The following is a 25,341-nucleotide window of genomic DNA, read 5'->3' on the forward strand; positions in this document are numbered from 1 at the left end:
TGTTTGCCAATTTCCCCTTCCTGTGATAGCCTCCTGTGTCTCATGGAAGACCACTGCACAGGGTTCCCTGAATGTCTGAGAAGGAAAGGAGGAGTGTGAGTGATTGTGTTAGGAACTGTGAGACTGAAAATCACCTTGGATCCCAGACTTGCTGCGCTATTTAATATGTACAATGCTGCTTTTTACAGCTGACATTCAGTTCCGATTTGTTCACAAAATGTGTTTTTCACATTTTACCTGTCACCTTGTGTCCCTAAGCTAATCAAATGTGAGTGAGTTGACTTGCACATAGCCTTTTTACAGTTGCCCATTAAACATTTAGTGCCTGCACTAAAGTAAATATGCCTAGCTCCTTCAGTCCTGTTGCATTTTCTATAAAATAATACATTAAAAGAAGCAATTCAAGTAGTGTGCTGTTTTTACCTTGTTAGCTTCCACCCCATCAAAGAGTTTGCGGGTTAGCACTACCACTGAAGTTTTGTAGTAAACAATGATAGACTGAGGGCATGAAAGTCCATCTTCAGCATCACAGAAGTAATTATCAATTAGAACCTTGAAGTTGTCGTATTTAGGTATAATCTGCTGCACCAATACATATGTGCAGTTGTCCAGGAAGGTGTAGTACGTTCCATCAAATGTGATATAGTGAGGATCACCCCAGCCACTACAAACACCTGATAAATTAGAGGGGAGGGGATGTTAACATTAGGACTTAAGTTAGACTTTAAGAAAAGCATGAACCATGACTCAAACAAGAGTATGTTTGAGGTAATGTTTGCACCATGAAAACAGAGTCATGAGTGCTTCTTTAGAGATTTATTTTCACTCACATTCGCATTCATAGTGATAACAGCAGCCATCTTCGCTGAAGACTTTGTTTGGTGGGTACCCATTTTCACAAACAATATTCCTCACTGGTGGACACTGTACTTGCTTTACAGAAATTTTATTGTTTCCCTCACAAGTTGATATGGTGCAGTTCGATACCCATTTGTCGCCAGTCTGTGAAGAGAAAGACATTGTTGCCACTGACACTTACAGTTAGGCCCAGCTAAGCTTTATGTACGGTTTTATATATAACTGATAGGCACGTCTTCTTTGGTTCCTGCTTATTTATACCAAGTGAATGCAACCTACTTAAGAAAACAGAAATCTCCTGGTATCTAGTTTTCTTCAGCACCAGCCAACCAGAGGTTAACCACATAAGCTTTGCACCTACATCAAGGATGGGGAACCTGTGGCTCTCAATATGTTGCTGGACTCCATCTCCCATCAGCTAGCATAGCCAATGGTCAGGGATGGTTGCAGTTGTAGCCCAATAGCATCTGGAGGGCTAAAGGTCTCTAGCACTTGGTCATTTTGATGCTGCCAGCTGTCAAATATTGTCCGGTACTAAACACTATTGCCTACTATTGAACTATCATTATCAAATATTTGCAGTGGTATCCAATGCACGTGTTCCATGAGTGAAATGATTTCCACTTGCACAAACTCCCCCCTCTCATCCCATGGTCACCTTCCCCAAATCTCTCCAGATCGGCAGGTATGGCAAGAGAAGAGGGAGGGAAAGTATTGTTGTGCAGCCAAAAGTCATTGCACTGGCAGAATGAGTGTGCTGAATACTGCCCTTTACACCACTGGAATGACAGTTATTGAATATTATTAATAAAACACATTGGGTTGTATCCAATTAAACTTTAGAGCAGTCCCATTGAAATTAATGGACCTATATTAGTCATATCTATGAATTTTGGCATGTCTAGTCTGGGACTACTATGGAAAACTCCTTAATCCTGCTATATTTTTTGTTGAATTACTTACGTTCTATTTGCCAGGTCATAAATAATTTCTGGTTCCTTGGTTTATTCCACCTATCTTAGTTTTTATTAATTAATTAATTAATTAAACATCTCCTCCAAAGCTGTATCAAGTTACTTTAACACAGGCTACTGCATATACCTTTTCTGTCCCATTGGCCACCAGCAAATACTGTTAAATATTAAATACCATTGCATATCAGCTACCACTACACAGTTAAATAACAAATATTGTTTGGTGAATATTCAGCAAATTTCCAAGGATACCCTGTTAATAATAATAACAACAACGTAGTCCTATAAATGCCCCTTTGGAAGTAAGTCCCACCGAGACATATTCCCCGCTATGTGTGGACTGGATTATAGTCTAAGTGACATTAAGATTTGCAGAGGAGAATTGTGAGAGGGATTGTTTGAAGCAGTTGATTAGACAGTTAATGGTCCAGATTATCATAACTTTCACCACACTATATGCCTCGTAACAAATTCTTCTGATTTGCACTGATTTCTGATTTACCGTATTTTTTGCTCCATAAGACGCACTTTTTTCCTCCTAAAAAGTAAGGGGAAATGCCTGTGCGTCTTATGGAGCGAATGGTGGTCCCTGGAGCTGAATTGCCCAGGGGCCAAAAGAGGATCATGCTTTTTATTTTACAAAGAGAAAAGGGAGTGTTGAAAGGACCCCGCTCAGCAGCTGATCAGCAAGAGATCGGGAGAGAGATAAGAGTCCCGGCTCCCTTTCAGCCCCGCCCTCCTTTGTTGAATGTGCTGCAGAGGGAGGTTGTTTGTTTCCCCAGGACATGTGACTGGCTGATTAGATTATCTGTCTGGAAACTGTAGAAATGGCTCCCTTTCCTTAAGATTTTTCAGAAATGTGAGTTACAGCTCATAAAAATGGGGCTTTTCCTCTTTGCTTTCCCCCCTTTGCAAAAGGAGCTTTGCTTTTCCCCCTTTGCAAAAAAAGCTGCAAAACCTAGCTGATCCTCGGGGAAAAAACCCCAGGGCTTTTCCCTTTGCAAAAAAAGCTGCAAAACTTTTAGCTGATCCTAAAAAAAAGCCTTTTGCCTTTGCAAAAACAGCAGCAAAACTTTTAGCTGATCCTCAAAAAAGCCAGGGCTTTTCCCTTTGCAAAAAAGCTGCAAAACTTTTAGCTGATCCTCAAAAAAACAACAACACAAAAAAGGGCTTTTAGAGGAGGAAAACCAGAAAAATATTTTTTCCCTTGTTTCCTCCTCTAAAAATGAGGTGCGCCCTATGGTCCGGTGCGTTCTATGGAGCGAAAAATACGGTACGCTGAATCAGGCAGAGCCACTCATGGCCACAGAGTCTTGGCATTCCCCTATTAAAGTATTCTTGTGAGGTCCAAGCACTTCCAGGCACCTGGTTATGAAGCCTCAGCCTATGTATCTTTTATGCAGCAAACATATCTCCTCCTCAGCCCTACAACCGCTTGTCATATGACAGATATTCAAATACCTGGATAGTCACTGGGCAACCTAGGCAACCCATTATCACCCTGTACTAGATTTCCCAAGACCACCTCCGGCTTGGACATTTTGAATGCACATTCTAAACCCACATCATGGGGGGTGGGAACACCTTAGCAAATATTAAAAGCCCCCAAAGTCATGACATGTGGGGGAATCATGCAGAACTGATCTAGAGGCAATTTCTTCCTACACAATAAATAGAGAAAATTCACCACTATTCCCACATCTGTACTACACAGATAGAAACTCACTTGATACAAAGTTTGAAAATGTCCCCGTCCCCAGGACTGGAGCACTCAGGTTTGCAGCTGGTGATACTTCATGGATTACTGGAGTTACACACCTACATAGCACCCAGGCTAATACAAACCTAACCACCAACCAGCCAGAAGATAAGCACTGCGAAGAAATAAGGCTAAACCCTGTTGCCCTATTGAGTACTTCCGGGTACCAAACCTGCAGCTTACTGTGCATCAACTTCCAAAGGAAAAACATTATTTCAATACAAGTTGAAAAGAGATTGGTACCTTTAAGGGTGGTTTAGCATCTGGGCATCCAGGTTGCTCAGTTGTGGTAGTGGTAGTGGCAATAGTAGTAGTGGGGGTTGTGACAACAACTGTCGGAGTGGGTTTGGGTGTTGTTAGTTTGCACGGCCCTTGATATCTCTCAACAGAACATGTTTTACTACAAACGGCTGTGAAAAGGCAACCATCACTGTCTGTTTTATTGTAAATCGTATCACCTACAAAAGGGAATTGAAGAGTTAAACTGTAAATATTTGTTACATACAACATAGTGGCACAAAATAATGAAAGAGTAATGAACAATGTATGTATTAAAGCAAAATAAGGTTTAGCAAAAATATGGAAAGAATATGCAAATGAATCCAGAAGCAATATTAGTTTTATATTTTTAAGTAAAAAGCGATATGCAAAGCCTATAGAAATCTGCATTGGTTACTTACCACGTCTGTAAATGGTTTCATTAATCTTGCAGAAACAAGCAGTTGGCGTTATTGGTACTGTAGTGGTTGGTTTGGGAGTGGTGGTTGTTGGGATGGTGGTAGGTGGACAACGTGGGTTTACTTCACAGCACAACACCCGTATCTCATAATTCAAGCACTGCTTGAATTTCCCAATTTGCTGATCATTCTCGCAAACCAGTCCAGAATCAACATTACACTCAACTTTCTGACCAACCTGGTCAAGGCTGAGGTCAGGGTGATTTTCAGCCCTGCACTGGATGTTTGATGGCTTGGCACAAATCATCCCTCCTGCAGCCCGGATCTTGTTATACGTCTCAATGTCACCCCCATTAGGTCCGGAAGTGGGATAGTCAACATCAAACCAGTCGGTCCACTGACATATAGGTCTACAGGTTGTTGTTTCTGGAGAGGTGGTAGTCGTCTCAGTAGTTGTGGTGGTGACTGGCACAGTGGTTGTGGGCAAGGTGGTTGTGCTTACTGGCCGAGGTGTAGTGGTGGTGGTGGTGGTTGTCGTTGGTTGTGTGGTGGTGGTTTTGGGTGCTGTACTTGTTAGTGGAGTTGTTGTGGTTGTTTCTGGAGCTGTAGTGGTTGGTTTGGGAGTGGTGGTTGTTGGGATGGTGGTAGGTGGGCAACGTGGGTTTACTTCACAGCACAACACCCGTATCTCATAATTCAAGCACTGCTTGAATTTCCCAATTTGCTGATCATTCTCACAAACCAGTCCAGAATCAACATTACACTCAACTTTCTGACCAACCTGGTCAAGGCTGAGGTCAGGGTGATTTTCAGCCCTGCACTGGATGTTTGATGGCTTGGCACAGATCTTCCCTCCTGCAGCACGGATCTTGTTATACGTCTCAATGTCACCCCCGTTAGGTCCGGAAGTGGGATAGTCAACATCAAACCAGTCGGTCCACTGACATATAGGTCCACAGGTTGTTGTTTCTGGAGAGGTGGTAGTCGTCTCAGTAGTTGTGGTGGTGACTGGCACAGTGGTTGTGGGCAAGGTGGTTGTGCTTACTGGCCGAGGAGTGGTGGTGGTGGTGGTTGTCGTTGTTGGTTGTGTTGTGGTGGTTTTGGGTGCTGTTGTTACTGGTGTGGTGGTGGTGGTAGTGGTTTCTGGAGCTGTAGTGGTTGGTTTGGGAGTGGTGGTTGTTGGGATGGTGGTAGGTGGGCAACGAGGGTTTACTTCACAGCACAACACCCGTATCTCATAATTCAAGCACTGCTTGAATTTCCCAATTTGCTGATCATTTTCGCAAACCAGTCCAGAATCAACATTACACTCAACTTTCTGACCAACCTGGTCAAGGCTGAGGTCAGGGTGATTTTCAGCCCTGCACTGGATGTTTGATGGCTTGGCACAGATATTCCCTCCTGCAGCCCGGATCTTGTTATATGTCTCAATGTCTCCCCCGTTAGGTCCGGAAGTGGGATAGTCAACATCAAACCAGTCGGTCCACTGACATATAGGTCCACAGGTTGTTGTTTCTGGAGAGGTGGTAGTCGTCTCAGTAGTTGTGGTGGTGACTGGCACAGTGGTTGTGGGCAAGGTGGTTGTGCTTACTGGCCGAGGTGTAGTGGTGGTGGTGGTGGTGGTTGTCGTTGTTGGTTGTGTGGTGGTGGTTTGGGGTGCTGTAGTTGTTAGTGGAGTTGTTGTGGTTGTTTCTGGAGCTGTAGTGGTTGGTTTTGGAGTGGTGGTAGTGGTTGTTGTCGTCGTTGGCTGTGTTGTGGTGGTTTGGGGTGCTGTAGTTGTTAGTGGAGTGGTGGTGGTGGTTTCTGGAGCTGTAGTGGTTGGTTTGGGAGTGGTGGTTGTTGGGATGGTGGTAGGTGGGCAACGTGGGTTTACTTCACAGCACAACACCCGTATCTCATAATTCAAGCACTGCTTGAATTTCCCAATTTGCTGATCATTCTCGCAAACCAGTCCAGAATCAACATTACAATCAACTTTCTGACCAACCTGGTCAAGGCTGAGGTCAGGGTGATTTTCAGCCCTGCACTGGATGTTTGATGGCTTGGCACAGATCTTCCCTCCCGCAGCCCGGATCTTGTTATACGTCTCAATGTCACCCCCGTTAGGTCCGGAAGTGGGATAGTCAACATCAAACCAGCCGGTCCACTGACATATAGGTCCACAGGTTGTTGTTTCTGGAGAGGTGGTAGTCGTCTCAGTAGTTGTGGTGGTGACTGGCACAGTGGTTGTGGGCAAGGTGGTTGTGCTTAGTGGCCGAGGTGTGGTGGTGGTTTTGGGTGCTGTAGTTGTTAGTGGAGTGGTTGTGGTTGTTTTTGGAGCTGTAGTGGTTGGTTTGGGAGTGGTGGTTGTTGGGATGGTGGTAGGTGGGCAACGTGGGTTTACTTCACAGCACAACACCCGTATCTCATAATTCAAGCACTGCTTGAATTTCCCAATTTGCTGAACATTCTCGCAAACCAGTCCAGAATCAACATTACACTCAACTTTCTGACCAACCTGGTCAAGGCTGAGGTCAGGGTGATTTTCAGCCCTGCACTGGATGTTTGATGGCTTGGCACAGATCTTCCCTCCTGCAGCACGGATCTTGTTATACGTCTCAATGTCACCCCCGTTAGGTCCGGAAGTGGGATAGTCAACATCAAACCAGTCGGTCCACTGACATATAGGTCCACAGGTTGTTGTTTCTGGAGAGGTGGTAGTCGTCTCAGTAGTTGTGGTGGTGACTGGCACAGTGGTTGTGGGCAAGGTGGTTGTGCTTACTGGCCGAGGTGTGGTGGTGGTGCTGGTTGTCGTTGTTGGTTGTGTTGTGGTGGTTTTGGGTGCTTTTGTTGTTACTGGTGTGGTGGTGGTGGTAGTGGTTTCTGGAGCTGTAGTGGTTGGTTTGGGAGTGGTGGTAGTGGTTGTTGTCGTCGTTGGCTGTGTTGTGGTGGTTTGGGGTGCTGTAGTTGTTAGTGGAGTGGTGGTGGTGGTTTCTGGAGCTGTAGTGGTTGGTTTGGGAGTGGTGGTTGTTGGGATGGTGGTAGGTGGGCAACGTGGGTTTACTTCACAGCACAACACCCGTATCTCATAATTCAAGCACTGCTTGAATTTCCCAATTTGCTGATCATTCTCGCAAACCAGTCCAGAATCAACATTACATTCAACTTTCTGACCAACCTGGTCAAGGCTGAGGTCAGGGTGATTTTCAGCCCTGCACTGGATGTTTGATGGCTTGGCACAGATCTTCCCTCCTGCAGCACGGATCTTGTTATACGTCTCAATGTCACCCCCGTTAGGTCCGGAAGTGGGATAGTCAACATCAAACCAGTCGGTCCACTGACATATAGGTCCACAGGTTGTTGTTTCTGGAGAGGTGGTAGTCGTCTCAGTAGTTGTGGTGGTGACTGGCACAGTGGTTGTGGGCAAAGTGGTTGTGCTTACTGGCCGAGGTGTGGTGGTTGTCGTTGTTGGTTGTGTGGTGGTGGTTTTGGGTTCTGTAGTTGTTACTGGTGTGGTGGTGGTGGTAGTGGTTTCTGGAGCTGTAGTGGTTGGTTTTGGAGTGGTGGTAGTGGTTGTTGTCGTCGTTGGCTGTGTTGTGGTGGTTTGGGGTGCTGTAGTTGTTAGTGGAGTGGTGGTGGTGGTTTCTGGAGCTGTAGTGGTTGGTTTGGGAGTGGTGGTTGTTGGGATGGTGGTAGGTGGGCAACGTGGGTTTACTTCACAGCACAACACCCGTATCTCATAATTCAAGCACTGCTTGAATTTCCCAATTTGCTGATCATTCTCGCAAACCAGTCCAGAATCAACATTACACTCAACTTTCTGACCAACCTGGTCAAGGCTGAGGTCAGGGTGATTTTCAGCCCTGCACTGGATGTTTGATGGCTTGGCACAGATCTTCCCTCCTGCAGCCCGGATCTTGTTATATGTCTCAATGTCACCCCCGTTAGGTCCGGAAGTGGGATAGTCAACATCAAACCAGTCGGTCCACTGACATATAGGTCCACAGGTTGTTGTTTCTGGAGAGGTGGTAGTCGTCTCAGTAGTTGTGGTGGTGACTGGCACAGTGGTTGTGGGCAAGGTGGTTGTGCTTACTGGCCGAGGTGTAGTGGTGGTGGTGGTGGTTGTCGTTGTTGGTTGTGTGGTGGTGGTTTTGTGTTCTGTAGTTGTTACTGGTGTGGTGGTGGTGGTGGTGGTTTCTGGAGCTGTAGTGGTTGGTTTGGGAGTGGTGGTAGTGGTTGTTGTCGTTGTTGGCTGCGTTGTGGTGGTTTGGGGTGCTGTAGTTGTTATTAGAGTGGTGGTGGTGGTTTCTGGAGCTGTAGTGGTTGGTTTGGGAGTGGTGGTAGTTGGGATGGTTGTAGGTGGGCAACGTGGGTTTACTTCACAGCACAACACCCGTATCTCATAATTCAAACACTGCTTGAATTTCCCAATTTGTTCATCATTCCTGCAAACTAGTCCAGAGTCAACATTACACTCTACTATCTGACCGAGTTTGTCAAGGCTGAGGTCAGGGTGATTTTCAGCCCTGCACTGGATTTTTGATGGCTTGGCACAGATCTTGCCACCCGCATCCCGAATGTTGTTATATGTCTCCATGTCACCCCCGTTAGGTCCAGAAGTGGGATAGTCAACATCAAACCATGCAGTCCACTGACATATAGGTCCACAGGTTGTTGTTTCTGGAGAGGTGGTAGTCATCTCAGTAGTTGTGGTGGTGACTGGCACAGTGGTTGTGGGCAAAGTGGTTGTGCTTGCTGGTCGAGGTGTGGTGGTGGTGGTGGTTGTCGTTGTTGGTTGTGTTGTCGTACTTTTGGGTGCTGTAGTTGTTACTGGTGTGGTGGTGGTTGTTGTTGTTTCTGGAGCTTTAGTGGTTGGTTTGAGAGTGGTGGTGGGAATGGATCTGGTGGTGGTGGCACTGGTTGTTGTCACCGTTGTAGTCCTTTCTGGTGTCATTCTAGGCAAAGTCGTACTTACTACCACAGGTGTGGTGGTTGCTTTTGTTGTTGTGATGACACTGGTGGTAGTTTCCGTTGTCTGTGTTGTGGTGGTTTGCAATTTTGTAGTTGTTGCTAGCTTAGTTGTTGTTACTTCAGTTGTTGGCTTAGTTTTCGGTGTTTCAGGTTTTGTAGTTATTAATGGTGTTGTCCTTATTGTGACTTTTGTTGTTTGTAGCGGTTGAGTTGTGACTGATGTTGTTCCATTTAGTAGCGGTGCTTTTGATGGCTGTGTAGTTGTCTGAGTTCTTGTAATAATAGTCTTTCCTTTGGTAGTAGTTATTGGTGTTGATGCTGTTGTGGTTGTTTTGCTGGTTGTTGTTGTTTGTGAGGTTGTAGTTAAAGGCTTTGTAGTTGTTAGTGGTCTGGTTGTTGGACATGGTACAATTATTTTTTCACAGCATTCAATTCTTATCTCATAATTATAGCAAATTGGTGGAAGTTGTTCTTTGTTGTAACATATGAGTCCTTCTGTTTTACTACAAGTTACTTTTTGCTCTAATTCATTTAGTGGTGTATCAGGATATCTTTCTGCTCTGCATTCAACATTTTTTGGTGCCTTACAGACTTTGTATCCTTTGGCTCTTATATTCTTAAATGTATCAAAATCTCCATCGTCTGGTGCGGATCCTGGGTAACTTATATCATACCACTGTGACCATTCACAAACTTCCTTAGTGCATTGTTCAGGTGTCGAAGGGGCTGTTGTTGAAATTGTTGTCGTTTCTAAACTTTTTGTTGTCCCTGGAACAGTTGTTACTGTTGTTGGTGACTGTGTTGTAGTTGGAGGTGTTGTGGTTAGTGTTGTTGCTTCAGAAGTAGTTGACACTGTGGTTGTACCTTTTGTTGTAATCCGTGAGGTTGTTGATGTAGTTGTTGACACAGTTGGATGTGTTGTTTCTTTTGGTGTTGGTGTGGTTATAATTTTAGTTGTAGAAGGTGTTGTTTCCGTTGTAGTTTCTGGAATTGTAGTGGACGTTGTGGTTGTAGTAGTTGTGGTTGTAGATTTAGTAGTAGTAGGTGTGGTTGTGACTGGTGTTGTTTTTGGTTTAGTTGTCACTATTGATGTAGATGTTGTTTCTGGAGTTGTACTAGTAACTGTGGTAGTTACTGAAACAGTACTTGTGCTTGCTGTCGTAGTTTCTGGAGTAGTGGTCAAGCAGTCAGTATAACAGCAGTATACTTTGATCTGATAGTTATAACACATCTGCAAGATTCCTGACTGTTCTTCATTTTTGCAAACAAAGCCAAATGACACATTGCACTGAACAGTTTGTCCAATTTCATCAATAGATTTCTCTGGATATTTCTCTGCCCTGCATTCTATACGTTCAGGTTTTTGGCATATATCTTTTCCTGCAGCCTTAATGATGTCGTATGTTTCAAAATCACCTTTGTTGTCCAAAGTGGGAAAGTGCACATCGTACCATTCAGTCCATTTACATGTGAGTTTACAAGGTGTTGGCTGTGGTATTTCTGTTGTGGTTGCTGGGGTTGTAGTTGAGATGCTAGTTGTTTCGGTTACTACAGTTGTGGTAGGTGGTAGACTTGGTGTTGTTACAGGAGTAGGAGTTGTTACAGGAAGAGTAGTTGGTGTTATTGTGTGGGTAGTCCCGGGTGTCGATGCAGTAATGCCACATGGTTCAAAGCTACAACATTGGATTTTGATTTGATAATTATGGCAGCTCATTGGATGCTGATCCTTGTTGTAACAGATTAGCCCCACTGTTTTACTGCATTCTACTTTCTGACCCAGTTCACTTAATGGAGTATTGGGGAATTTCTCAGCTCTGCAGGCAACGGCACTTGGAGCTCTGCAGACTTTATATCCTTCTGCTCTTAGTTTTTCAAAAGTATCAAAATCTCCATCATCATCTCCAGAGCCAGGCTGGCTCACATCATACCACTGTGACCACTGGCATACTTCCTGAACACAAACAGATGTTGTTACAGGCACTGTGGGGGTAAAAAGATAAAATGGCACATTAGTATTTTCATGCATATTTCGACTTTTAAATGTTAAGCATGTACAGTAGAAGCTGTATGTAAGAAGGAAGTTTCCTTGGGGCTCTTCTAGACTGCCACCATTTCCAGGTGAGATTCAGTCACATACCAGCAAATTCATATGGTGCAATTGAAGCTGATTTGGTGCTCTTGAGCAACAAACTCACTCCCTTCTAAAACTGGGCTACTTGCAATGAGACTGGGAAATGCCATGGAAAAAGGTGGGATAACATTGGCTCGAAACCATGTTATCTAACCTCCCTGGCAAACAAATCAGAATGGATGCTCAAGAAATAGGTGGTCTGGAAGCAAACTTTGAGGGTTTAACTAAATCAGTTCACTTAGTTCATCCGAGCCATCTGGACTGAACCAGTCCATTGGACCCCTCTGGAACTGGTTGCTGAGTAACACAGGATTTTAAATATCTCTATTTCCTTTCGTAAGAACACAATGTAAAATCAAAATGTTCGAGTGAGGAGATGAGAAGGAAAAGTGATATGGGCTGCCGAGACTAGAGCTCCTCAGAGACCTGAATCAAGAAACCGGATAGCAGCTGATTGAGATGGGAGGAAAACTGAATGAAGCACATATGAGATGGGTGGAAGCACTATGAATAAACAGGGTATTGCAAGTTGCCCAGAAATTAGTTAAGGAGAACTGGAGTGAAGCACCTCCCCTTTTCTCCTCAGCTCTTTGGGAGATTGGAAACACATCACAGGAGGGACCACAGCTTATTGGCTTACTTAAAAGTATCCTATATACATTTACTTATGAGTAGTTCTTCACAATAGTAAAAAAGTGCTTATTGTTTTCTAAAGCATACTTACACATTTCATTGAATGATTTAAACTACAGAGGCGCAGGTCATATTTAGCATTGCTGGAGCTGGAGAGGTAGCCCTCTCATCCTGGCTTCCCAGAAAACACCCATCCCTTCCAAGATTGATTGAAATGGCTGGTATTCATTTCCACCAGCTCAGAAAATGCTAAGGGTAAAAAATGCCCATGCAGTACTGGCAGTACTGTATCTCTGCCATAGCAATGTACCATACAGTTATGCAAAAGGTAGTAAAGAAACTACAGAAATCCACAGACAACGTTGCATGGTAATGCTCTTGAAATTTCTACTCTACTACAATCTACTAATTCCAGTGTGCTGTAGATGGGTTTCACTGAACAGGGTGGGGAGGGAGTGAACCATACGATTGCACTATCATCAGAGTTTTTACCTGCAGTAGTGGTTGCTGGTGAAGAGGTACTGGAAAAGTTAAAGACGGTAGTGGTTGGTGCAGTGGTGGTAGTGGTAGTGGTGGGTGTTGTTGTGCATGGGAAGATATTCCTCTCTATTGTTCCATTCTTACTGCAAATCGCAGTGATGCACCCTCCAATGCCATCTGTTGTGTGGTAGATGACATCCCCCGGCTTGCTAATCTTCCCTTCATAGATACAGTGGCATTCTGTCATTCAAAAGAATTGTCAGCATTAAACTTCTTAAAATGTAAAAGGCTGTTCCAAATCACTCACAATTCATATTAAAACTTAGCACTGAGGACATACCAAGTTCATCATATCGACACTCTGGTTTGCCAGCCATTGAACAATAGCTGAAAGGAAACAAAACACATTTGAAGGTAGTTAATTTTCTTTAGTAAGCAAATAAGACACTAACAGCCCTCCTTATATTAGTTGTTGGCATCCATCTGCTTCAAGAGACAATGGAGTGTGCCTCCAGGGGTTAAGTATATACAACCAGTATAAAATAATGTCTATAGAGGCGAAATTCTGAATGAATTACTACTCTTGGATTGAGAAAGCAACTTTAGGCTTTGACTCTAATTGGTTTTACTCATTTACTCAGAACTAAATTCCATGACATCCAGTAGCAGATCGTTTTTGCCCTACACCCTCAAAAACAGGGTTTCCTCCAGCTCTATTCCTAAAGCTGATTCGGTTGGTAATTCATTCTACTAATCAGCATGAACAATGGCTGTGTACATAACAAACATTTAAAGCAAATCTTGGGAACTGTAGTTTACCCCAGAACTAAAATTCCCAGCACACTTAACAAACTGCAGATCCCAGGACTCTTTGGGGTTGGGAATGTGCTTTCAGTGTGCTTTCAATGTATGGTGTGTACACAGCCCTAAATATCAGAATCTGTCCCTATATAAAAGGAAGAAGCACAGCACTTAGGATAGCAGAGAATCCTCACCAGAACCTACAGAAGAGGAGAAACAAATTAGCTGAGTGAAAGTGAAGAGCAGTAGTAATTTCACTAGAGCCTTGAGGCAAACTTTCTTTCTACCACAGTAGAAGTTCAAAAAGAGGTGGGGCAGGAGAAAAGAATGGAACCCATATTATAATGTAGTAAGACATGCTGGAGCAGATTAATCTGAAGGAGAACATTTCCAAACTTTGCCTTCTCAAACCTGTTTCTGCAGTATGAAATAGAGCATGCTATGCCTCTGCCACAACTTTAAACAATTTTACATTCACATTCACATTCTCATTCTCATCATTTGAAAGACAAGCATTACCATGATTCACAGCTCTTTTGTGAAGGCATTTTTTCTCCTGGTTTATAGTGGTTTCCTTTGCCATCAAAGCAGCCACACGCTGGAAGATCAACACACTGCATCTCATCTTCATCAAAATAGGGCTTATCAGTTGGACACTTTGGATAGCAGCCTGTGGTAAGAAAGAGACCTTGCTCTAAGAAATGATATTTTACCATACCCTGTACAAATGTTAGGAGAGTTTGGATTTGATATCCCGCTTTATCACTACCCGAAGGAGTCTCAAAGCGGCTAACATTCTCCTTTCCCTTCCTCCCCCACAACAAACACTCTGTGAGGTGAGTGGGGCTGAGAGACTTCAAAGAAGTGTGACTAGCCCAAGGTCACCCATCAGCTGCATGTGGAGGAGCAGGGAATCGAACTCGGTTCACCAGATTACAAGTCTACCGCTCTTAACCACTACACCACCTTTAAGATGATTTTGTGTATGGTGCTATCACACCATAAACCAGGGATGAGGAACCTTTGGCCTCCATACACTGTTGGACTCAAGCTCCCATCAGTCATAGCCAGCATGGCCAATGATGGGAATTGCAGTACAACAACATCTGGAGGGCCACAGGCTGCCCATCCCTGCCATATCTTGATCTCACAATTCTAAGCCATATGTTGATCCATAAACTCAGGCTAGTAGTCACACTGGCTTGAATCCAACTGTGTATCCCCACTGGCAGAAGCTCTTTGGTCCAGCAGAGGATTCTGTGAGTGGAATCTTTGTGAGTCCTGAGGTAGGTTGTTCTGCATTTATACCATGACCCTTCCAGAAAAGTCAAGCAACTGTCATTTAGCAAGGCTGGGGCTCAGGAGAAGAGGCCATGGATGCAGAGGGGATCTCTTGATCAAAAGGAAGATTGACCTCAGAACCAGCTTTAGACATTCCTGCCTCCTTGGGTGTTCTAGCATCAGAGGAGCACATGATGCCTGCACCTCTCCACCTTGAAGAAGTTGCCTTGTCTTCCTTGAACTCAGGTATCCAGCTTAGAGGCAATAACTGAACCTTGGTCTCCCCCAAGCTTCCAAAGTGAATGGCTCCTAATGGCTGGTCCTCTTTAACTATAAGGGCTTTATGCATCAGGGAAGAGGTTAGCTCAGGCTTCCTCAAACTCGCCCTCCAGATGTTTTTGGCCTACAACTCCCATGATCCCTAGCCAGCAGGACCAGTGGTCAGGGATGATGGGAATTGTATTCTCAAAACATCTGGAGGGCAGAGTTTGAGTAAGCCTGGGTTAGCTTCCCAAATGAAGCAGCAATCCTACTTAAGGCTCAGTCCAGGATAGTTGGGTGCTGGAACAACTTTCCAGCCTAGACTTCACTTGGAGCTAACTAGGGTGTTACTACTATGTTTGTTTGCTCATCTGCCTTTTTTGGACCCCAACCTCTACTTTACTTGACTCTGCTTATCTGGATCTACTCTCTACTTTGCTGGAATGACCTCAGTGGAACCTGATCTGTGTTTTACTTTGCCTTATCCTGATCATCAGAATCTGACCTTGCCCGGCTGAAACCCAATCTCTGCTTAGTCTGTCTTTGCTTCTGGATCCCAGGCAGGGACCAGCAGCATGTGACCTTGAATTTTCTGTGTAGCACATCCCTCCACTGGGCTAGATCCTGTCCCCTGGACTGGGACTAAACAGTAACTTCCCTTTTCCTAACTCAAACTTCCCATCTTCACAGAGCATCAAGCATTTCATTTTGGGCAACCACAGTTTTTATAACAATTAATATAAAATGAAGCTTTTAGTTTCCTATAATCATCATTTGTAGATCAAGGGTAAGGTCCACAATCCTTGTACCTTCTAAGCCTTGTAACTCATGCAGGCATTTTCCACTTGGGTTTCTGCAAGTCTTCATACAAGGAGAGCCACAAGGCTGGTAGTGCCACTCACACTCCTCTTTTGGATTATAGTAATCACAGAACAGAGCTGCAAAAGGAGGAAAGGTTTTTTATGTTACTTTCAAGCAAAATCCATTCATTTCACAGCACTCAATACCTATCCTTGCACTGTATGCCAGTCCTTTCTCATTTCTATGTTCAGTGATCTGGTAAGCAATATTAGTTGCTTGTTTTTCCAGTGTCATTATTCATTTCACCAGTCAGGAACACCATCAAATGAATTTTGTGAGCAGGGATGTCAGGAACAGACCCAGTTACCCTCCTGCTATATCTTCTCCCCAGCTGGTAGGAGGTAGGATCAGAGATGTTGGACTGGGTGAATCACAGGTAGGATTGGGTGGTGAATGCTGGGCCTGGTGAATGGCTACACTTCCTCTGCCAAAATATAAAAGATCTATGGTCTTCTTAACATGTTACTGGTTTGTTTTGTTATTACGTCATGTATTCTGTGTTTTTGTACTGTAAACCACCCTGTGATCTTAGGATGAACGGCAGTATATAAATTTAATGAATAACAAGGCAGGCAGGCAGTAGCAGCAGCAGCGGTACTTGCTCCAGGCAAAGTCTTCCTATTTTCCTTGACCTCATGGTCACAGGCAGCAATGGATTGGCAGCACGGAAGACAGTAAGGAGGGGATTGGATGGCTGGGCCAAGTTTTGCATGCAGGAACTACAGTACAGGAGTTCATTGGTCAAAGGAAGGAGAAGCTTAACTGTGAGTGTTGGGTTTTCCCAGGGATCCTAAGGATGAGAGGAACCCATGAGTTCCTTGGTTCAGGGAATAAGGGACTTACTTGGTTCCATCCCTGGAATCTCCAGGTAGAGCTGGCAAAGAATCTCTGCCCGAAACCCCAGGGAGCTGCTGCCAGTTAATATAGAGAATACTGAGCTAGGTAAACCAGTGGTCTGACTCAGTATTAGACAGCTTCCTATGTTCCAGAGCAGCATGGAGACATGAGGGTACACCAACCACACAACTCTCTGAATATAAGATTTAACCCTGAGATGATGATGATGATGATGATGATGATGATGATGATTTTATGCTGAGATTTAGCACATTCTGAAGACATTTAGCTCTTGCAAATTTGGGATAAATTCAAATGTTCATGATATGAATGTGACAAGCAGGAATCATGTTGTGATCGCATCACTGCATCCAAAATGAATGCAGAAATTGGATTACAAAAATATGTAAACATTCAGCAATGCTCCAACCTACCGCATGCCATCCTACCACATACCATATACAGTATGGTGCTACAAATATAGAAACATTAGCCTACTCCTTGTTCTCACTAATCTATCTTTTTGTTATTACTTTAAAAGGAATGGGCAGTACTCACGGCAAATGGATGGAGTTCTCCAAGAAATGCAACTGCCAGCTTCATTACACGCCTGAGCATAGGCAGCCACAGCAGTACAGAAGCATTCACAGTCTCCCCCAGTGTCACAAGCACAGGCATCAGAGATGCAGGCTTCATAATATTTAGTTGGTTCAACCTGTTAGAGAAGGAATACACATGGTTTGATTTGTGGTTCAGTCTTAGCAGGCCATGGCCAGAGAAGGAGTGTGAATTTTCTGATTTTTTTCAATTACAGTTCTCATTTCTCTGACAAAGTCAGCATGGAAAATTTGTGACATCAGTCGTTTTTATTTTCAAGTTGCACATTTTGTTATAGCAACAGAATTGCATGCAGTGGCAATTTGTTGTTAATAATAAACATGAATGCTTCCAAAACGTCAAGAGGACGTGAAAAGGTTATGTATAATCTACCATTAGTAATTGTCAAGGAAGTAATTTGTCACTGAAGCAAAGGGTATTTTTATGCATCCACCGAGGAAGAAGTAAAATTGGTTGGCAACCCCCTAAATATTAATTATCTATTAAATGTGTTAACATAAGGCATTTACTGTGCTGGGGAGCCTAACCAATCTGGGGCTCATATTTAACTTTTTCTTATCCAAATTATTAGCTGAAATGCTTGCAATGATATAAAAATCATCAGAGCAATGATTATTTAGAAGAAATGGAGAAATTTCAGTCAGTGTTCTTAATAGCCTACAAGTAGTTGGCTCCAATATTGTTTTAGACTTGAGAGGTCTTATTAAACTCCAGTTAAAGGTAATGAAAAGATATATTAAGGGGATTTATCCTATTTTTAGTGAGCTTTTTAATTAAAAAATTATAGCCATAATTGAAGTGTCATAAGATAGTGTGAGGTCCTATAAGATCCTATAAACAGAGCTCATGGACTACTTCTCTGAATGAAGGGAGGAAGAAGGTGATTTTTGCCACTTTCCTCTGTAGCCCCTATGTCCCCTGAAAAGCTGAAGGACTGGGGGACCACCTGGAACAGTGTGGTTGTGGCCTGGGGGAATCGTAGGGAGAAATGGCAAAAACAATATCCTCTTCCTCCAGTGGGAACCTCCACAGGATCTCAGATGCATCCTCAAACAGAAGGGTTTGTTCTGTTCTGTTTCATTTGCAGAAGAGATATTCTGGATTCTGTCTAGGAGTACACAGAACAGAACAGAGTGTGCAAAGGTAACCAGTTATTAAGATTCCTAAACTCCTTGTGCTGATCCATCTCAAGACTGATGGAAGAACATGCACAACTTATATAGCTGCCATGTCCTCAGCACTGTGAATGTACCCAGAAGGCCACTTCCGCACTGAAGGGAGGTGGATTTGCGGGCGTCACGACCCGACCACGTGCGTAGGGGCTGAGCTCAGCCCCTGCACACTTGACAAAATATCTCCACGCCTCCCACAGGCCAACCAATTCGGCAAGATTCATCCTAGCTACACTGCGTTGTAGTGGAACTCCTTGCAAGGCAATGTATTTAAAATGACTCTTGGTGGCATGTGAAGTGAACATTTCACATTCCTATGACAAAGGGACCAACTGTATCTTAATATTTTACTGTTATAGGCATCACCTGTAAATGCAAAGTTGGCTGTAAAGAGAAGTCCAGTCAAGACCCATTGACTTGAGAACTACAAAACCCTGGAATACCTACCTGCAATATTTTTGTAAGGTACCTGCTATGACAGAATGACAACACATTTTTATGTTGCTCTTATGCAGTGGTTGGTACAGCCTGTCCCAAGTGCAGGCACATCAAGTCTTAAGCTTGGAGCTGTTCAAGTGTCCTATATATTCTTTTAAAAATGCATTTGCCCATACCTGAGAGTGGCAGGAAGCAAACACTTTGCTGTTAATGATGCTACATTGCTTCTGGGCCCAAGAACTCCTATATGGGTTTGTAGAACAAGGATCTCTGCTGCCTGGGGCATCTGGGCAAGTGGGAGACACCTTCCAGCTGTTACCAAACTCCAGTACGTCTCCTACAACAGACTGGCTCCTGGTGGTGAAGTCATTTATGTCATTGCCATCATAGTTTCCACAGAGGCCACAAACTTGTCCCTGCAGAGAGACATGCACAAGTTAATGAGGAGTGGAAGATTTATTTTCCTGGGATTAGAGACCCTGCATTTTCAAAATGGAATAATACTTTGATTATTTATAGTGACTGTCATACTTTGTGGGCTCTCCCACTCACGAGGACTTTTTAGTTAATTTCTGCAGAGGATAGATTGACTGTCCCCATTACATGAACTGATAATTTCATGTGCTCAGGGACCCTATGTATACATCAAACACATGCATCACACTGAATTAGCACACCTGTTTAAGCATAGCTTCGTAACATATATAGTATATTAAAAGTTATATTTTAGGCTTCTAGAAGAACAATTGTTTTAACAGTTGCTTTTTTTAGCAGAAAAAAATGGCATAGCCTGATTTCCCCACCCACTCTCAATCACATTTTTTAAAAAATAATTTCATTCAAAAAGATTCTTTAAAAAAATAATGATATGCAGTTCTTTTGTGAAAAGTGAATGGAATCAGATACTGCTTACCATAATTACAAATAAAAAAAACCCAGAAACTTGAGTGATTTGTTTCTGCACCATTAGGGAGTCTTTGAGAGCAGAGGTGGTAATCTCCTTGGGTTTGATTCATTCACACTTGGTCAACCCTCCTAAGGCTGCATCACAGTGATGGATGGGACCAAAAGTAGATGCAGCCATTGATGTCAGGCACCATGTTATCTATCACTGTCCTGTAACCAGTCCTATGCACATTGATCATGCAAGAAAAAATAGTTCTGCGATAGAAATGATAGCTAGAATGTAAAGAAAGCCATGCTGAATCTGGCTGATATAGTCTAGCATTCTTTTCTCACAAGGGTCATCTAGATGCCCATGGGAAGCCCACCATGAGATCACATAAAGAATAATCAATGGTAATTTCTAGAGTCATACTTCATCATAAAATGAAATTAGTACATTGTCTTGTACTTTGTTTTTAATGTGACCAGTTTCTCATTGCTATCAATAGTTCTTCATACAGACAAAGAACCTATGTTAAACTATTAAGAGGTCAAGTAAGGGGATTCATCTGATAAATCAACTGACTGGAATATTTAAATGCTAACATTAGCTCTTAATGTTTTTCCTTTACAGAATTTCCTGGAAGAATGTTGTAGCACTTCTCTTTCATTAGACACACACCCCTATATAATCTGATCTGGCATCCTCAGCATACCTTAAATTCGTCATTGAGTTTGATGAAGATACTGGTTTTCTTGTCCCACAACAGGACCAGTCCAGCTGTGGTGTCAATCACCATGTAGATTCCCATGTAGCGGACCTTGAATAGCACTTCACCTCCACCAGAAAGCCTCTGTACCACTTCAAATTTTTCATCAGCGAGTATCAGCTCATAGTTCTGAAAGATGAAAAGCAACAATAAGTTGTAATTCAGCAACTTCTCTTTCAAGTAATTAGAACTTATTACTAAACTGAAAACTATGGAGAGACCTGGTCTGAATAGAGATATTGGATTCTTGTCTCATTACACATGCTAAGGCTATTTTTGGTCATCTGCATACTATCCCTTGCTTTTCCTGTAGGACTAATTCCAGTCATTAACATTCGTCAACAGGTTTACCATACCCATCGAGTCAATCATCCATCTCCTACTACACTTCTAAAAAAAAACACCCTACCCTCCCACTATATATAAGGGTCTGGTGACTTCTGTTTCAGTGCATCTGAAGAAGTGTGCATGCACACAAAAGCTTATACCCAGAACAAACTTAGTTGGTCTCTAAGGTGCTACTGGACATTTTTTTTTATTTTGACTACGTCAGACCAACACGGCTACCTACCTTTCCAATTTAGTTACTTTGCACTCCATGATTTCCCCATTTGTAGATTTAATATAACCCAGTTCTGTCCAGGTGCACAAGTCATATTTTGCGTGCATCTTGCATGAAGCTACTTACCCCCATGAAGACTTTAATGGCTTTTGAGCAGGTTGTCCCGGTGGTGCCACAGGGGATGTTCTCCGTGATCACTCTGAAAGTTCCTGCATTTGAATTGTTTTTACCGCAATGATCCTGTGGAGAAGAAGGTTATATGGTGTTCATGAACACAGTTTGCCATATCAAGACTAAAGTCTCTGCATTTCAAAAAAGCATGTGCTCAGGGAGAAAAATATTATACCTGGACCAGTGTGTATTCACAGTCTCCACTGAAGCTATAGCGTTTGCCATCAAAGGTGATGTAATGACCATCTCCATAAACAGAGCATGTTGCCAGGCAGGGTTCAGTGGAGCACTCCCACTTTCTGTTCTTACATGTACTGCAAAGACAGAAACATGGTTAAATTTCACAGTGGGATGTTTTGTTTGATTTTCTTTTCCTATTTAGATGGAAGAGTTCAATAATTTTAGTTCAGCTTATAACAGGCTGTACGTACCAAGTATTACATTTCACTTTGATGCTGTCCCCTGGCTTGTATGTAGCTTCATTGTGAATGCATGGACACTCTTCAGCAGCTATACACCCACCTTGGCCATCCGCCACCAACTCCTTGGGACACATGCAGCCAGAGACGCACTGTGTGCTGTACTGTAACAGAAGATAAGGCAGCAAAAGATCTTACTTGACAAATCAATAGGTGAGAAACAAAAGTGACTAAGGTACTAGACAGAGTGAAGACAAATTCAAATCAGTATCTGTCTCTACTGATGGGTTACCAATGGAGAGTCAATTAATTAGCAAGCTTTGCAAAACTGCTTCAGGTTTACTTTTTCAGGGGAGTTTAGGTGTGCAAAACTTTTCTTGAACTCTTTGAGAGAATGTTATTAGAAATCACTAGATTGTGACTTGGTATATTTTTGATACCCTTGATATTTTTTAAAAAATGTTGGGTATAAGAGTGATTCACAAGTCATAACATGGTGGTTAAACTGGTTTACCATACCATACCCCATGGCCTGCGCCTCCCTGTCTCTACCCCTGAAGTACCTTATGATGGGTTCTGTAGGCTAGCTCTCGTCATTGCCTGATCACCCATCAGCATGACTCCTATTTTGTAACAGGAGACCATGATGAATGCTGAGCGGTGCTGACAGTTTCATAAATTCAGGAAATAAGTGATAACTGCAATCATCATGGGAACAATGTAATGCATAAGTTGAACAGGTAATTTAGGTTTGACATGGTTACAATATAGTCACACTTACGCATCCCATGTCAAGGGTCTGACAGCTCTTCTGACACTCAGCTCCAGTGGCTCCTGCTGTGGCATTGGTGCAGTCATAGTAGACCATGGGAGCAAAACATTCTGATAGAAAGGAGAGCTAGATGAAATCTCATTTTGAAATTAGACATTAGTCACCATAACAGTGAGTGTATGTCATGAAAACTAGTTCAGGGCACACCATTATCAACACCTCACTTAAAAACACACATAAAACTCCTTGTACTATGCCAACATTATACTTTCACTGCCAATTTTAAGACAGAGGATGGTGGCTATCTTGGCTATGGTGCTTAGCAGATAATAGGAACTTGCATCACTGAAGGCTGGAAAACAACTCACACCTGTACATTGGAGGGAACCTATGGGATATTTTCAACCAATTTGCGGAGGACTCAAAGTCCAATTGAATATTTCAATTTTACAAGGTCTCTGGAACTACTATTATCTTTTTCTTTGATTTGGCTTACCTGGTTGTGGTTTCACTTCTCCAATGCACTGAAGCTTTCCCTGTGTGCAAGTGCTGCAAGAGATGAAGAATGTTTCTTACTTAAAAATTGAACCAGTTTTATGAAGAGCAGTTGCTCTTGCCTGGTTAAAGGACAGCAACAACAAATCCTTCACAGTATGGAATGCTGAATTGTCACCTTGTGACCAAAAGGGAAAGGTTTCCCTTTCAATAGCCTGTTAAAATGCTTTAAGAATTCCCCCTTGGTGGATCTGGACTGGGGTGAGGCATTTTTATCAGGAGTGGACAGACCTCAGAGATCCACAGGGCACCTGTAGTGTTGTTGCCAGTCTCAAGTTCTCTCCTCACCCACACCCTCCACCAGCCATTACTAGAAAGCCCATTTTTAACAGATGCGATAGTTTTATGGTGGGAGATATAGGGCAGACAAAGGGAAACACAAAGCATAGTAAAACTATGGAATTAATTACCAGATAAATAGTGATGGTTCACAACTTGGAAGGCATTACAAGAGGATTTGACAAATTCATGGAGAATAAGGCCACCCACAGCTACTAATTATGATGTCTTTATATTGCCTCCAGTATTGCCTCTGAATACCTGTTGCTAATGAGCATGAGCAGGGTTGCTATTGCATTCATAAGTGGCTTGTGATCTTTGCACAGGCTTCTGGTTGGCCATTATGAGAACAAGATGTTGGACTAGGCAGGCCTTTGGTCTGATCAAGCTGGGCTATTATGTTTTTCTGACATAAATAAGAAACTTTGGGGCATTTAGAAATGTGTCACAAAGGCACCCAATATCTAAGCAACAGACATTACAAAATTAAATTGACTGAATCTTCTAATTTTTTTTTTTTAAAAAAATCATAATTAAGGGCAGCTTAGGAGCAGGGTCCTATGGAAGGAAATTTTGGCTATTCCCATCACCTCATAACAATGCTTATTTCAAACCATCACTTACCATATGACACCATTTTCATGGATAACTTCTCCAGACAGTAGAGGAGTCCCTTTGTAGTAGCAGGGGCAGCTGGTAGCAGGCACACATTTGCCACTCTCATCCATATACATCCCTTCTTCGCAGGTGCATCCATCCACAGAGGTAAACTTAATGTTGCAGGTGACATCGGGCTCACTCAGAGATCGGCAGGTGGGTTGGCAGGAATTAATGTTGTAACGGTAAACCAGGGTTTTGGGACACATTTGGTATTTGGCTTGAGAGAGGGAAAAGAAGTTGTTCCAGAGGTTATCTAAGGGCTACTGTGGCTATAAATTACTAGACACGGCAGGGTACAATGCACCGGTATATTCAAAAATATTGGTTGTGTGTGTTTAGATGCATATCTGTATATCAAGATGCTGGGCTCTAGTCCCAGAGGTGGGAGAAGCTTGGGATGTCTGCCTCACCATCCAGGTGTGATGGGATGTTCTGGATAAAGTGACGTATGCTGCTTTGTGCATAAAGACTATATGAATGATTGCTTGGATGCCTTGAATTAAACTTAACTCGCAGAAGAGAATTTACTGTCTTGTGTGGGTTTATGAAAAGGAGCCTGTTCAAAACGTGACTGATCCATGTAATTTTTTGGCCTTTGAATCAAGCTATGTGATTCCAGATTCATCTTTGAATCACAGCTTTGAAAACTACTCATTTCATAGTTTCTGTGTTTTTTTTATCTTTTCCGAAAAATATGTCTTTTACTCCACATTTCTTATCCAGTGCTGTCAAAAATTCTTTGGTGTAACTAGAGAGAGAAACTAGCACATGCTCCATTATTCACATAAGACTGTAAGTTTTTTTGGGTTGTGATTTGCCTCCCATGGCAAGCAATAACTTTATTTCCTTCTGAACCTTCTGCAGCTCCTGTAAGCCTCATCTGCATCTGCTCACCTGATCAAAACTTTCAGGAAATTCAAAATGGCAGCCAACATAAAAAAACTGCCTTCTTTGCCACTTACTAGTAGGCAGCAGTTGAATTTCTATAGAAAAACACACACATCTACAGATGAGCAGATGTTTCTCTCTAGCAGCTCATTTTATTTGAGAAGCAGATGCATTAAAAATAAAGTCACAAAAATGAAGTGGTGTTCTAAACAACTGCAGTATATTTTAAAACCCAAAATGCTAAGACTACCTTTTCTTTTTTAAAATGGATTTATTTCTTCTTCTTCTTTAAAAAAATCGGTTGTAATATGCATTGTTACATTATGTATTATGCACCCTGCACCCTCCCCAAACCTGCTCTTGAGGGTTGGGGGAACTCCAAGAACACATTTAGGGGGTGCCCAGGCTGGGGGGGGGGGAGAAAAGAGAAGAACTTTCCATCTTGTGCTGACAGAGATTCACTTAGCACCATGTTGGATACTTAAAAGTAAGCTCCACTAATTTCATTGAGACTTACTACTAAGAAAACTTGCAAAATAATTCAGCGACACTGAAAAAATTCCAAATGTTGGGGTGAATCATGGTTTTGAGTTCTATTTGAAACACTTTGAAAATCTCCTCTGGTCACTTGCTTTTTGGTTTACAAAAT

The 25,341-nt window shown here is 42.8% G+C and overlaps 1 protein-coding gene across 2 annotated transcripts in view; it reads right to left on the reverse strand.

Annotated features, from left to right (window-relative positions):
- The window catches only part of MUC5AC (mucin 5AC, oligomeric mucus/gel-forming), a 57,845-nt gene that overhangs the window by 14,576 nt on the left and 17,928 nt on the right, over nt 1–25,341 (reverse strand). For both annotated transcript variants that reach the window (XM_033155362.1, XM_033155352.1), the window contains 17 exons: nt 23,769–24,021; nt 22,807–22,859; nt 22,320–22,420; nt 21,551–21,702; nt 21,295–21,433; nt 21,075–21,188; nt 20,333–20,515; nt 18,908–19,147; nt 17,062–17,218; nt 15,615–15,743; nt 13,783–13,933; nt 12,803–12,849; nt 12,475–12,702; nt 4,272–11,198; nt 3,835–4,049; nt 831–1,002; nt 424–674 (listed from right to left, as the gene is read on the reverse strand). In XM_033155362.1, coding sequence (XP_033011253.1) covers nt 424–674; nt 831–1,002; nt 3,835–4,049; nt 4,272–11,198; nt 12,475–12,702; nt 12,803–12,849; nt 13,783–13,933; nt 15,615–15,743; nt 17,062–17,218; nt 18,908–19,147; nt 20,333–20,515; nt 21,075–21,188; nt 21,295–21,433; nt 21,551–21,702; nt 22,320–22,420; nt 22,807–22,859; nt 23,769–24,021 — 9,512 coding nt within the window. The remainder of the gene's footprint in view (nt 1–423; nt 675–830; nt 1,003–3,834; nt 4,050–4,271; nt 11,199–12,474; nt 12,703–12,802; nt 12,850–13,782; nt 13,934–15,614; nt 15,744–17,061; nt 17,219–18,907; nt 19,148–20,332; nt 20,516–21,074; nt 21,189–21,294; nt 21,434–21,550; nt 21,703–22,319; nt 22,421–22,806; nt 22,860–23,768; nt 24,022–25,341) is intronic.

Source organism: Lacerta agilis, chromosome 1 (assembly GCF_009819535.1).
Source record: "Lacerta agilis isolate rLacAgi1 chromosome 1, rLacAgi1.pri, whole genome shotgun sequence".
Taxonomy (NCBI): domain Eukaryota; kingdom Metazoa; phylum Chordata; class Lepidosauria; order Squamata; family Lacertidae; genus Lacerta; species Lacerta agilis.